Consider the following 14,819-nt stretch of genomic DNA (forward strand, 5'->3'; position numbering starts at 1 on the left):
CTGTACTCATATCCATACTCTTTGTACACTCATTGTATATATGCATATATTTATTTGGGCATGTACTCGATTATGCAATACATGTTTTAATTTAAAACACTTGGCATACATCTTTTGGACATATATCCTACATGATACATCCACTTTTGAAATTTATTGGACATAGCTGAGGTTCCTTATTGAAAGATAGTGTATTGCCTTTGATCCGCAAGCGTCTTGATACGTTGACAATAGGCTGCAACGTTAGGAAAATCATCAAGTCGAACCTGAGAGAGTTGGTACTCAAGATGGACGGCTCTGGAGGTTTTGTTGTCGTGGAACAAATCGGCTAAGTGGTTCCAAGCATCCATGGCCGTGGCATCTTGTTCAAGAATGGTAGGGAGAACGTCGTTAGTAATCGTGCCATAAATCCATTGAAGGACAATGGCGTCTAAACGATCCCAGAGGTCGTTGTCCTCGGTTTTCGCATCCTTGGACGAAGATGTCTTCTTCCCTGTGGCTGTTGAAGTCAGTGGAATGATGTGGTCAAGGACTTGATAGGCCCTTGCGTGAATCTTGAATAATGTGGCCCAAGAATTGTATTGTGAGCTTTCCATGTCAAGAATGACTGGGATGAAGTTTTTGATATTGTTGACAGCCAAAGCGGGATGAAACTTGTTGGTTTCTGCCATGGAGAAAGAAGAGAGAAGGTGGAGGAAGAGGAAGAAGAGGGAGGCAGGATACGGAAGAAGACGGCGGCTAGGGTTCGTAACCTAGTCTGATACCATGAAAGATAGTGTATTGCCTGCTATAATTAAGGAATCATAACAACAGAATATTTACATGCTATATATAATAATATATATAAGATTATTAACATAATCTATCACTTATGACTTTGAAGATTTGTTTGGATGTCAAGTTCAAAAACTAGTAATTTTTCAATCTATAATCCACACGATAAGAGAAAAATAAAAATGTTATAAGAATTTTAATTCTCATTCTTAGTTCTCATATAAATAATTAATTCTAAAATATAATATGTGTATATAAATATTTATACAGTCATATCCCTGCATCCTACCTTTTATAAATTTGACATGTCCGTACCCGTACTCGTACACGTATTCATGCAACGTAGTCGATTTCAAAAAGATACTAGGAAATTTAAGGAATGATGTTTCCTCATAAGCTAAAAATGTTGTTCTTCTCCAACCGTGGGCTCACAGAATACAGCAACTAGTATTCTAACGCAACGCAGAAGTGATAACCTCGGAATCCACCAAGGGGTGTTCTCTGAATCCACAAAAAACGATCTCCGAATCCACGAAGAACTTCGAATCCACAAATAAAATATTAAAAAAAATTGTTGATGAAAAGTTATTATTCTTTGGGGTTACATGACTCTTCTTAAAAAGAAAAATAAATAAGACTCCTAGTAAGACTAGAATTACAAAAAAATAGAAAGTATCAAATTCTATTCTAAAAAGACTCCTAATAATAGAGAAAATGAATCATAAATCAAAATTAAAATTTTTTCCTAATCTAAGTTGACTCTAATATTGAATTTATTTCCAAATCTAAATAGACTCCAACTATATTACTAAAAATAAACTAAAAGCTGATTATTTTTGGATTTCAGCCAAAACTGGGTATTACTGATGAGATTTTAAAAATCTGACAACCTAGTTGACTCCGTCTCGTCAAGATAGGCGATTTACATATATAGTATGTCAGAATCCGTGATAATCATATTTTATTATAATTTTATACCCTCATTATCTATTTGATATGAATAAATATACCAGTAATAATTGTTTTTATCTTTAATTGCACGTTAATGAAGAATAAATCTCAAACTCTCATCTCTCAACAAAAGCCCTTGATTTAATGAAGAAATGAAGCCCATGATGCCAAACAATTTCTTTCAAATATTTTATGCAGTATTAAAAGCCCAAAATGCAAGAAAATGTCAAAAGGCCCAAGCCCAAAGCCTACAAGAAGAAGGATTTTCGGAAAAGCAATCAGAGTCCACTGGGCATCGATGCCAGCATCGATGCCAACATCAATACCCCTATCGATGCTGGTATCGATGCCATCGTCATTCTGTTACGAATCTAAGGTTGAAATTCATGGTTTTTAGATAAGATTTCGATCCAAGAGCTCTCATTCACTGATGTTTACTATAAATAGGGGTAGAGAGTGAGGGGTTAGAGGTGTAAAAATTTTTGTAACTCCTTTTGGAGAGGAGGGCTACTCTTAATTGAGAAGGCCTTCCAAATTTATAACTTTTTATTACAATTAATAATAATAATTTTTTCACTACTTTAAATATTTCTTCTCTTTGTTGGATGATGAAGATGAAGATGAAGAATTATTTAGAGGTTTGCATTTCTTTTCTTTTTCTCTTTTATTTTTTTTATTGCTTATTAGTTTAGATTTATTTCTATGCTTATAGTTAGATTTTATTTTCTTGTTAGCTAAGAAGCTAGAACCCTCTTGCCTTAGATTTATTTCATGCTTATAGATTAGATTTATTTCATGCTTATAGAGATTTATTTCATGCTTATAGATTAGATTTATTTCATGCTTATAGAGTAGATTTATTTTCTTGCATTTACTTCTTGTAATTTATTTTGTAGTTTAGATTTTATAATTTATTTTGTAGTTAGATTTTAATTTCTTATACTATTCACCTTGAGGCTAGAACCCTCTTGGGTTTAGTTTTTCTTTTTGTTTATTTTTATTTTATTTAATTCACCTTTAGGCTAGAACCCTCTAGGGAATTACCATTTTCTAAAGAAGTGGGTTCAATTTTAGATTACTCATATCTATAATTGAATCCACCATCTTTAAATTCTTGCATTTTCTTTTATTCTTTAATTTTATTTTTTTCATTCTTGATTTTCATTTGTTTCTCGATTTTATTCATTCTTGCCTTATTGATCACATTCATTCTTTGTCACATCCACTTTCACTTACATTTTGCGCCTATTTACACACCATGTTCACTCTCTCAATCTCTTCACAATCACATTCACTCATCACTCATATTTGTCACGCACACAACATAAGAATCGATTTTATATTTTCTCCTACAAAACATCTTCCTCGTGGGATCTATATCTTTATACTATAACTTGACACGGTTGTGCACTTGTAACTTTTTTGTACATGTTTATGCCGCATCAATCCGCCTTCTGAGTTGGAAGATATGATTGTTTTTTTATGGAAGTTAATAATACGTATAAATCTGTATTTAGCTCGTGATTGTCTGATTTCTCCATAAAATTGTCTGATTTCTCCATGAAATTGTCCGTCAAACGTCCTGCATCATATTCTAAAGTCAAAATTTCTGTAGCATTTAGATAATATAATTACTATATGCACCACCATATCACCTTCAGTGTCATTTCTGTTAGATCTACATCATAAAACTTGAGATCTAAAACCATATAGCCATGATTAATTCAAAGAGATTAACAAATAATCAAAAGAGCGGAAGCTTATACCTGAATCCATAGATTGATCTTGATTTTGGGTTTTGGATCTTCTAACCTTAGGGTTTCTCTAAAACCGAATTTCTCTAGCTAGATGGGGGTGTAGAGAATTAGAGAATGTAACCCTAGGTTAGGGACCATAACCCCTTATTTATAGATGTTGTACTTTTATAATTTAGCCCCTCAATAAATCACAATTACAACCTGGTATCTGCACATATAACCCCATGATTATATTTAAATACCCATTAACCCAACTTAATTGATCACTTTAGTGGGTTATCCTGAAAGATAGCAATACACATTGATTAATCATATGTGCCCACAAATAAATTTATGTTAGGGCTTGGGAAGAAGAAGCAGTCTAGGGGGTTTTTATAAAAGAGTTTAAACCAATTAAAAACAAAAACCCAATCTTCCTATTTAGGAAGATAATCTTCTTTTCAGACTCTCAGCTCAGACTGTGCCAAACACTAATAAGTGAAAGCACAGTGAACGAGGCAAAAACCGACCGTTTAAAAAAGTCGCGGCTGACCAAAGAAAATTTTGGTCGTCCGAGATAACCTTCGGTCGACCGAAAAATCACGTCGGTCGACCGACCAAAAAATTCGGTCGGCCGCAAGCTGCTTCGAAAACTTTGAAAACAAACAGAAACATCTTCGGTCGACCGGTGCGGTCGACCGATTTGAAAGTCGAGGTTTCGGTCGACCGTACTGGTCGACCGACGACCTCTCTGGAAAATAGTGAGGAAAGGCGATGGGAGCGGTCGACCGGACCGGTCGACCGCTTTCTGACATTTTACAGAAAACCCAACTTGAAATATTTGCAAAATATTTATTTGACCTCTGAAAAATCTGAAACTTTGTAAAATATTTTTTATACTAAAAATAAACTGTTTGGAAAAAGAATTTTGCAGATAGGTCCTCATACTTGTGAAAATTAGTATTTTTTGAAAAACGCTTAAAAACACAAGTATGAAAACGTGTGTGTGATTCCCAATAGCTTCAAGTAACCTCAGTAACTCTTTGCCTACATTCTAGCACTAGAGAGGGAAACAAAAGAAAGCTAATATCCTCATATAGAGAGCAATATACTTGAGCTTTGATATAGCTTGAATCGGATGAAGCTTGTATTCGAATTTGTCGTTCTTAAAATAACGTTGCTTCATCTCTTGGCCTCCACCTCCTTTGGATATCTTCGTTGTAGCGTATATTCCATCCATCCTCCGTTAATGGCACTAACGAGCTTGATAAATGAACTTACTATATTTACACTCAATAAGCCATTAGTACCGATAATGGTGGTTGTAAGAACATCATCAAAATATAAGGGCTAACACCAATGACCCACTCCTAGATCGTGCATGTATCTAGAAATCATGCTCACCGCCTGTGATAAATCCGGTCTCATACATATCATCGCATACATCAAGCTCCCAACCGCGCTCGCATATGGAGTCTTCGACATCAACTCTCTATCTTCAACTGTCTTCAGTGAAAGATCAGCTGAAAGTTTCAAATGGGCTCCCAATGGTACACTAACTGGCTTCGTATCCATGCTAACATGAAATCGCTGTAGAACCTTCTTCAAATAAGTCACTTGTGTCAAATAAATTCTATCATTCTTCTTGTCTCTGCCGATCTCCATCCATAAAATATGCTTCACCTTACCCAAATCTTTCATCTCAAACTCATTTGAAAGCTAAACTTTCAACTCATCTATAGCCGACCTAGAAGTAGAGGCAACCAACATGTCATCGACATAAAGTAACAAATAGATGTACGCACCTTCTTTCAACTTACGAAAATATACATAAGGATCAAACTAGCTCCGAGTGTATGAATGACCAATCATAAAACCATCGAATCACATATACTACTGTCGAGGAGACTGCTTCAAACCGTATAGCGATTTCTTTAACCTGCAAACCAACTTATCTTTCCCTGCAGCTCGGAATCCCAATGGCTGAGTCATATATATTTCTTCATTAATATCACCATGAAGAAATGTCGTCTTCACGTCCAACTGATCTAACTCCAAACCATACTGTGCCACCAAAGCTAGCAAAATCCGAATCGAAGAATGCTTCACCACTGGAGAGAAAATCTCATTATAGTCAATACCTTCCTCCTGTGCATAGCCCTTCACAACCAACCTAGCTTTAAACATCAATGGAGTGCCCTCAATACCCTCCTTCTTCGTGTATACCCACTTGTAACCAATTGCCTTCCGCCCCTTTGGAAGCTCAATAAGCTCCCATGTATCGTTCTCATGAAGAGTTTTCATCTCCTCCTACATAGCCACCTGCCACGAATCAGCCTCTGAACTCTACTCGGCCTCTCTGAATGTAGTAGGTACCAACTCATCGATACTCTCCACCGGAAGTGCATACGCAACTGTGTCGACATACCGTGCTGGTATCTGTATGTTTCTCCTCTGTCTCTGAACCGCAATAGAATCCTGAACCTGAACTGTCGGTTCCTGATCCTGCACATCAGTACCCGTATCCTCTGTATCACCGTCGTGCTCGCCTGGCATCACCTTAGTCGGCACTCTAATGGATATTGTACCATCTGGACAATGTGGAGCTGCATCGATCTCCACCACCTGTGATATCTCCTCTGTCGGGTCGCTCTCCACTTGATGAGAGCTGGAAAGCTTCAAGATAGAATCCTCATCGAACGTGACGTCCCTACTCAGCATAATCTTTTTATCAACTGGATCCCAAAGCTTGTATCCCTTGACACCATGCTTGAATCCTACAAATATGATCTTCCTAGCTCGAGGTTCTAATTTATCTGTTCTCACATGATAAAATGCAGGGCACCTAAATACCTTGAGCTGGTCATAATCGTGTGCTGGCTCTCCCGACCACTTCTCCATAAGGGTTTTCCCCTCAATCGCAGATGAATGCAGCCTATTAATGAGGTGGCTCGTATATGTAAGTTCCTCAGCCTAAAAGATCTTCTCCAAACCACTCTGCGACAATAAGTATCAGATCTTCTCCAGTAAAGACCGATTTAGTCTCACTGTCACCCCCATTCTGCTGCGGTGTATGACTAACCATGAAGTGTCTCTCTATGCTCTCATCTCGACATAGCTGCAGAAAGGGGTTGATGTGTACTCGCCGTCGTTGTCGGATCGTAACGTCTTGATCTTTCTCCCAGTCTGTAGTTCCAATCCCTTCTTCCACTCCACAAATATATCTAAGACTTCACTCTTCTTCGTCATGGTGTACACCCAACAACGTCTAGAATAGTCATCAACGAACATGACGAACCAATGTCGACCACAAAGTGATGCAGTCTTGGTGGGACCCTAAACATCTGTGTGCACGTAGTCCATGATGCCCCTCGTCCTATGAATGGCCGTCTCAAACTTCACCTTCATCTTCTTGCCAAGAACACAGTGCTCACAGAATTTCACTTTACCACTCTTGGCTCTCTTCAATAGCCCCTGCTTGCACAAAGCCTACAATAACTTCTTACCTGTGTGCCCCAACCTATAGTGCCAAAGTTTGCTCATGTCTGCTTCTGAAATAGCCGAAGAAACCTAGCAATCTTGGTGCTTCCCTTTAGATAATACAAATTCTGATTGCGGACTCCCTTCATTACCACCAATGATCCCTTAGTAACCTTCGCTACAGCGTTTTCGAAAGTCACCTTGAATCCCTTCGCCTCCAAAACTCCAACTGAGATAAGATTTTTCTTTAGTTGAGGAACAAATCTCACCTCCTTCAACTCACGGACTACTCCATCGTGCATCCTAATCCGCACGATACCTATCCCATAAACGCCACAGGATTGATCATTTCCCATGACAACAATACCCCCGTCGACTTTCTCAAAAGATGCAAACCAGTCTCGCCTAGGGGTCATATGATAAGTAGCACTGGAATCAAGCATCTAATCTGATACATCCACATAATTCATCTCCAGAGTAATCAGTAGAAAAAAGCACGAATCATCGGAATTATCGCCTTTCGCAACGTTCACCTCATTGGCCTTCGGGCCCTTTTTCTTGCCATTCTCCTTCTCCTTGAGCTTCGGGCAGTCTCTCTTCCAATGTCACTGTTCCTCGCAGAATACACATTGGTTCTTTGCTAATTGATGACAACTTCTTAACTTTGACCTCCCTCTATTACCTCCTTTCGGATATGGGCTTCCACCTCTCGTCGACAAGGCCTCGCCTGAAGTGCTAGCACGGGAAGTCTCCTTGTCCTTCCTCCTCAAATCGTAATTGGTCAATGCGTTAGTCACTTTACTATAGCTGATAGAAGATCTCCCGTTCAACAAAGTGAGCACGAAGGTATCATACTCCTCATCCGGTAAGGAGCCCAATAAAATAATCGCATTGTACTCATCCGATATCTTCTCATCAACATTCGCCAACTCCGACAACAACTTCGTATAGTTGTTCACATGAGCCACAAGCGAGTTGCCTCTGGACATTTGGAATCTGAATAATCTACGCAGCAAATGCAACCTGTTCTCAACACTCCTCATAAGGTATTTATTGTTGAGAATTTCCCACATCTTTATCGCAGACATCACCCCAACCATATCATATTTCAACTCCTGTTCCAAATAGGATCTGATCACCCCACAAGCGTTCCTAATTATTTTTTCTCATATCACCTCTTCATATTTTGGTGGTCTTTCGTGGACCATAATGGTCTCCTCCAAGTTCTGAGCATTAGCGCATCCTGTACGTCGCTCATCCATAAACCAAAGTTGATTTTACCGTCATACTTCACCACACTAATTTTGGTGTTTTGAAAACTAACTTGAACTGTACTCGCCGTCGACTTGCTGCTTTCACCTTCTTCTCTCATTGCAAACTAACTCCAAATTGTAGAGAAATTGCAAACTAACTCCAAATTGTAGAGAAAAAATAAATTTGATAGAAATTAGGAACCACCCAACTGAACCTTAGATCGGATTCTAAATAGATCTCCTATCCACACGAGGAAAGCGAAATCTCCAACGGCAACTCCTAATGCTATCTCCACCGAAGCCTAGAACTCCAAGAATCAAGCTTCACACAAGAATCTTTCTCCACCAAACTCCAAAACCCTAGATCTAAAATCTGGGCTCTGATATCACTTGTTACGCGCAGCGGAAATTTCGGCAGCACTTCGGCAACACAACAAGAGTCAGGTTGCAATAGAAAATCCTGTTTCACCAAGGAAATAAGAACCTTAAGCAAAATATCTCAACCAAGTGAGATATCAGTTCTTCCTCTCATCAGTTCTAGGACTGAATCTCAACCAAGTGAGATATCAGTTCTTCCTCTCATCAGTTCTAGGACTGACCTGTCGAGGGAACCTAAAAGCTATTACAAATCACACTAGGACTGACCTGTCGAGGGAACCTAAAAGCTATTACAAATCACACAAATAACGAGACAACCAATTTTATGTGGTTCGGTAAATAGCCTACGTCCACGGGGCAAGGAGGGGGGAGATCTACTACTAGAGGGAGAGAATACAACTAGGGTTTACAATCACTCAATCTAAACCCTCAAACAATCTCTCAAATCCCTCACACAAATATCTCTCCCAAAACAGCAAAACAAAAGCCGCACAGGAAATCCTCATGCACCAAACCCAATGCCCTCAGCTGCCGAAATTAACAAAGCTCCTGCACATCTTCGTACTTGCACGCTGCCAATGAAAAAGCTTCTTTATTACTATAGGAGAACAACAAAAAGTTATAATGAACAGTAATATAAGTTTCTATGCAATGAAAAAAATAAAATGAGAACCCACGTCATCTATGTGCTCCCACGTTCTACTAAGCCCATTTCCCAAACTTCCCACGTTCCATCCTTTCTTCTAACTAAACCCCCCTTCCGCTCTCGTGATCTCTCTCCCTCCCCACTTCCGCTCTCAACCGGTGGTGGCGACGACGACAATGAAGAGATCTCTCTCCGCCGCCATCTCCAACGGCGACGACCTCTTCCCCTTCATTCACCGCTTCTTTGCCCAGTTCAAGCCCGAGGCCCTCCTCCACAACCTTCGCCTCTTCGCCTGATCCAAGGAGTCCGAGATCGAGTCCGTCTGCAAAGCTCACTACCAGGACTTCATTCGCGCATAAATTAAAAGGGGAAGAAAAAGAAAGGAAAAGCCAACAACATAGACTTCAACTCCAAGGCAGAAGAACGAAGACCTAGCAGCAGAGAAGAAAAAGATTCGATTCTTTTTCTTCTTTTCCAGTGCAATTCTGGGGTAATTTCCTAAAGTCTCGGTCTCAAATTCTTTAACTAGGTATTTATTCAAGAAAGCATCATCGTGTTTTGATCCTTACATGTTTGATAACTTGGAAAACCCTAAAAAGTTTCTTCCTTTATTGTAGTATTGATTCTAATTAGCGATGTGTCTTCGAAATTTTTTGTTTGATCCTGTTGGTAGTAAGTGATTGGTTCAGAATAAACCCTAAATCCAGAACAATATGGTCCAAATGTGCTAAAATTTAAAGGTATCATCGAGTATTATTCAATATTGGCGACTACTCTCTCTAAATTTAGTATTATGGGTATTGATCATCTTAGAGTGAAAATTCCCAACATTGTAGCTCTCCTTAATCAAACATGGACGAGGCTTTGCCCTTTTTTTTAATTTTTTTATAGCAATTCAATTGTTAGTTTCTTCTATATTTGCATTTTTATATGACTTAATCGAGGTTAATGAATTTATGACTCTCTTAATTAGATGTGTGCTGTAAAGATTTCTGATATTTTTCTGTTTATTTGAAGGTTTAGGATTTGTTCTCCTCTATTCTTTGGCACAAGGTTTGAGGTTTAAAGATGAGTGACAATATAATGGAGAAAGTTAACGCCTTTGGTGAACGCCTGAAGAATCAGATTAGTAGTTCAGAAGTTGGGTGAAAGATGACAGAAGGTATGAGCTCCATGAGTTTTAAGATGAAAGAGTTTTTTCAAGGTTAGAACCAAGTCGAAAAGGTTGTTGAGGAGGCCACTACTGGGAGCTTGGAGGGGCTTGATTGGGCTACTAACCTTGAGATTTGTTACATGATCAACAACGAAAAGATTAACAGTGTTGAATTGATCCGTGACATCAAGAAACGAATAATGCTGAAGAATACGAGGATCCAATATCTTGCATTAATTTGGACCTTTTTTTTACTAAAGAATGAATGCTTTTGGTTCTTAACCATCCCGTGCATTTGACATTTTCTTGACTTAAATGATCACATATAAATCATTCATATACGGTGAATAACATATAAATTTTTAGCTATTGGATACTTTACCTTCTACGTAATATGCAGTTATTTATTTATTTTTCTGCTGGGAAATTTGGACTTCAGGGAAAATGATGGCAATAGCTGTGAAGCCTGCGAAGCAAGTGGAAGATAAGAGAAGAACTAATACGAAACAAAGAAGGGTTGTGGTGACAGGGATGGGCGTCATGACTCCATTACGCCACGAGCCTGATGTTTTCTATAATAATCTCCTCAACGGTATAAGTGGAATCAGTGAAATAGAAAATTTCGACTGTGCCGGCTATCCAACGGTATATCCTCTTCTTTGCATAATTCATGTTTATAACCTCATTTTAAAATACTTTCTTTGTAGACATTTCTTATGTTTTACATGATCAATTAGTTTCAAGTGAGATTAATTTATAGAAACATTTGACCATGTCAACAGCATCATGTTAGACTCCAGGTTTTAGTACTTTATAATAGTCATATTGTTACTACTTATTAATATGTTGTAAGCAAGCATGGTAAAGAGTGATACCCCTTTTTTGATCCCTGATATTTGAACTTTTTGTCTATAGAGAATTGCAGGAAAGATTAAATCGTTTTCAACAGATGGATGGGTGGTACCAAAACTATCTAAGAGGATGGACAAATTTATGCTTTACATGCTTACTGCTGGTAAAAAAGCTCTGGTGAATGATGGAATTACTAAAGAAGTTTTGAATGAGCTAGACAAGACGAAGTGTGGTGTTTTTATCGGGTCTGCAATGGGTGGCATGAAGGTAGAATTTCAAAAATATTTTTGATCTGAAGGAAAGTTGTTTCCCCTCCTTTTATCAGCTCTTGGTCTCATATTATGTTGATGAATTGAGCTGTTACACTTTAATCTTTATTTTATGCCTTTATGTATGTTATAGTCGTGGTACTCATAAAGATGGATGCTATTTTTTATAGGTCTTCAATGATGCAATCGAATCTTTGAGGGTCTCATACAAGAAGATGATCCCCTTTTGTGTTACCTTTGCAACTACAAATATGAGTTCGGCTATGCTAGCAATGGATATGGTGAGCCAAAGCAAAATCTGAAGAAACCTACCTTTGCATACTGATCCTTCAATATTTTTTGAGAATTTACTGTTAATTTCTAGAAGCCTACCTTTGCATACAACTGCTTCAATATTTTTGAGAATTTATTGTTAATTTCGTCTAAGTTCCTTCTTCTCTTCCCTTTGGACTATAGGGCTGGATGGGCCCGAACTATTCAATTTCAACTGCTTCTGCTACAAGCAACTTCTGTATCCTGAATGCAGCTAACCATATCATAAGAGGTGAAGCTGTAAGTTATCATGTTCTCCCTCTTATTTGTAGTTAGAAGAAAATATACTGTCATTTTTTCTATGTACATAAGTGTGCTAATCTTGCAAGATATCATGCTTTGTGGTGGCTCTGATGCAGCAATAATACATATTGGTATTTGTTCTTTCTGCTAATGAATGCTATTCTTCCTCACTGTTTTACCTTCATGGTCTTTATTAACTATTGTTATTATTATGATAATAAATCATCATACATATCATCGTCTTCGTCGTTGTCCAGGATTAATTGTATACTTGACATGCGTAGGGTTGGGAGGTTTTGTGGCATGTCGGGCACTTTCACAAAGAAACAATGATCCAACCAAAGATTCACGACCATGGGATAGTGTATGTATAGATAGATGAATGATGACAGAGTTCAAAAGGAGATACTTTTTTTGTATTTGTGCTTATACCTGTGTAGATGTGCAATCACTTATTATCAAGATTACGATTAATTGGCACATTTATGTTAATATCTAGCTTAATTGTCATGTGACAGGAACGTGATGGATTTGTTATGGGAGAAGGTTCAGGTGTACTATTATTGGAAGAACTCGAGCATGCTAAGGTTTTATTACAGTCAGCTACCACTAACTTGATGTGATGTGAAGTCTTTATCTAATCATGTTTTGTTAAAATATTTTCATTTTCATGATTGTTTTTCTTCCTTTCTATAGCAAAGAGGAGCAAACATATATGCTGAATTTTTGGGAGGAAGTTTCACCTGCGATGCTTACCATATGACAGAGCCACACCCTGAGGGTAAAAAATAATCTCTCTTTTACATTGAATATTGAATAAGTGTTGCTTGGTCTAATACCCGGTCCTGATTCAGGTATCATAAATAAACTCTTATCCTCATCGAGCCATTATTATTTTTATTGATTTCTTCAATTATTGAGGGTTTTGATCTCTGAGTTTTGTCCAAATTGTGCTTAAAGGGGGGCATTTGCAAGTAATTGGATCCGAAAACATGAAATGAAAAGTTATCGTGAGGAACATAACAGATAGCTATGTTATTTTTATCTAGCTCAATTCAATTATTGATTTTTTGGGTGTATATACTCCTGTTCCTTTGACCAATTATTGTTTTTTGATCAATTTATGCAATTATTGTGGGTTCTGATAATTGTTTGAGGAATAAAATGGGCAATTATGTTCAATTTCTCTAGCTCAAAGTGAATCTCATGTGCTTTTGAGTCAGATAACTGTTTAGAATGCATTATTTTTCAGTGAGATTTTGCGGAAGCAATAAGGGAACTACATAATGTAGCTTCCAGGACATATCCTCATGCATATTTCGATTCAAGCAATGCAATTTACCATTAAAGCTATTCTATGTTTTAGTAGAATTTCAGCCAATATTCCCGTAATGCTAAATTAGAAGGCTCTAAATGTTAAATAGGTGAGAATGAGAATAAAGTTGTCTTGGATGCATTTTTCTTGAGCAAGGCTTTTGCAACTGCTTCATTTATGATATATAATTGACTTTACATCTTTCAACACTGCCCAACCACCGCTCAAGGGTACCTCCGCTCCCTAACTTCCACCGCTCCCCAACTGAGCAAAATGGAGCGGTAATATTTGGCAATGATTTATAGAATTGCTTGAAAAGTGAAAGGAGAATGAAGAGCAAGAGCACTAGGAATAGCAAGTAAGGAGGTCAGTTTTACTTCTAGAATTCCATTTTGTAAAGTAACCTGCTATTTATCGACACAGCAAACTATGTTGTAACAATGGGAAGATTTTTAGTTAAGATATTCTATCGGTCCCTGATTGCTGACAAAATATCTAGAGACTCAAGAGAAAAATACGCTGTCAGGGAAATCTTAAGTGTGGTTGGTCAATATCAAGTTGAGCAGTAGAAGCAAGTACGAGATTTTCAGGTAAAAACAAGCACAAAGGTTTCACATACATAACCTATATAGTTGTATACTTGCTGTTCATTTTGATAATCATATGGTCTTTCTTCAATCCATCTATGGCTAATATGTATGATAATATTTTTTTATTCTTGAAACCTTCAAGACTAATATGAAGTAATAAATGAAGAAGTATGAACAAAGTAAAATATTTTTTCCTGTTGAAATAGTTTCCTACATGCTGATTCTCTCCCTTAACATAATTGTAACTCAAACTACTATTCTTTTGCGGTTTACATTAGCATATACTACAGTTGAAGATGAAGTTTTAGGAGGCCAAGAAAAGGAGGACGAAGAAAGCCTAAATCCAGAGAATCAATCATTCTCTCTTTCCATTCAACGAGGCAACAATTTATCACATTTCTCCCTTATTTTGTAGGGTAGTTTAAGCCCTAATGTCAACAAGGATCTTATATGTTGTTTGTATAAGTTTTTGTATCCTTTTTTGTTGTTTTTCTGTATAGGTTTTTAATTTTATATGTTGTCTGTACAAGGATCTTATTTGTTGTTTTTCATGTTCAATATATGAAGGAGCAAATTGTAACCGTCTTTGATTCACTTTACACATGTTCAATATTTGTAGAAAATCTTTTAGAAACCGTGCTTTGCACGGGTCTAAATACTAGTTATATCCTAAGAGAGAAAGTATATATATATATATATATATATATATATATATATATATATATATATATATATATATATATTATTAATATATATATATATATATATAATATATATAGAGAGAGAGAGAGAGAGAAGAGAGAGGAGAGAGAGAGAGAGAGAGAGAGAGAGAGAGAGAATAATGGAGGTGAGCTGGTAGCTCACCTA

General features: G+C 37.3%; 2 protein-coding genes across 12 annotated transcripts; one reads left to right on the forward strand and one right to left on the reverse strand.

The window, feature by feature from the left end:
- On the reverse strand, nucleotides 177-671 carry LOC109847460. The gene has a single exon (XM_020416690.1). It carries the CDS (start codon nucleotides 669-671, stop codon nucleotides 177-179), a length of 495 nt encoding a protein of 164 aa, XP_020272279.1.
- On the forward strand, nucleotides 9,275-14,546 carry LOC109848577 (3-oxoacyl-[acyl-carrier-protein] synthase II, chloroplastic-like). 11 transcript variants are annotated; one of them, XM_020418137.1, is made up of 10 exons: nucleotides 9,275-9,708; nucleotides 10,236-10,714; nucleotides 10,811-11,016; nucleotides 11,287-11,490; nucleotides 11,663-11,773; nucleotides 11,949-12,036; nucleotides 12,305-12,411; nucleotides 12,566-12,634; nucleotides 12,744-12,828; nucleotides 14,231-14,546. In XM_020418137.1, the coding sequence occupies exons 2-10, from the start codon at nucleotides 10,687-10,689 to the stop codon at nucleotides 14,365-14,367; spliced, it is 1,035 nt and encodes a 344-aa protein (XP_020273726.1). In that variant the 5' UTR covers nucleotides 9,275-9,708; nucleotides 10,236-10,686; the 3' UTR covers nucleotides 14,368-14,546. The 11 variants fall into 11 exon arrangements, with proteins under 11 accessions (XP_020273726.1, XP_020273725.1, XP_020273728.1 ...); XM_020418136.1 differs by having other exon boundaries at nucleotides 10,236-10,422; XM_020418139.1 differs by having other exon boundaries at nucleotides 10,236-10,422; nucleotides 12,332-12,411.

This window comes from Asparagus officinalis, chromosome 7, assembly GCF_001876935.1.
Source record: "Asparagus officinalis chromosome 7, Aspof.V1, whole genome shotgun sequence".
Classification (NCBI taxonomy): domain Eukaryota; kingdom Viridiplantae; phylum Streptophyta; class Magnoliopsida; order Asparagales; family Asparagaceae; genus Asparagus; species Asparagus officinalis.

Bases quoted from the DNA above. Each gene is read 5' to 3' on its own strand.
- LOC109847460 (XM_020416690.1), bottom strand. From the start codon at position 671: ATGGCAGAAACCAACAAGTTTCATCCCGCTTTGGCTGTCAACAATATC.
- LOC109848577 (XM_020418136.1), top strand. From the start codon at position 10,371: ATGACAGAAGGTATGAGCTCCATGAGTTTTAAGATGAAAGAGTTTTTT. The intron at 11,017-11,286 runs GTATATCCTCTT...TTTTGTCTATAG, and splicing joins ACTGTGCCGGCTATCCAACG to AGAATTGCAGGAAAGATTAA. The intron at 11,491-11,662 runs GTAGAATTTCAA...TATTTTTTATAG, and splicing joins CTGCAATGGGTGGCATGAAG to GTCTTCAATGATGCAATCGA.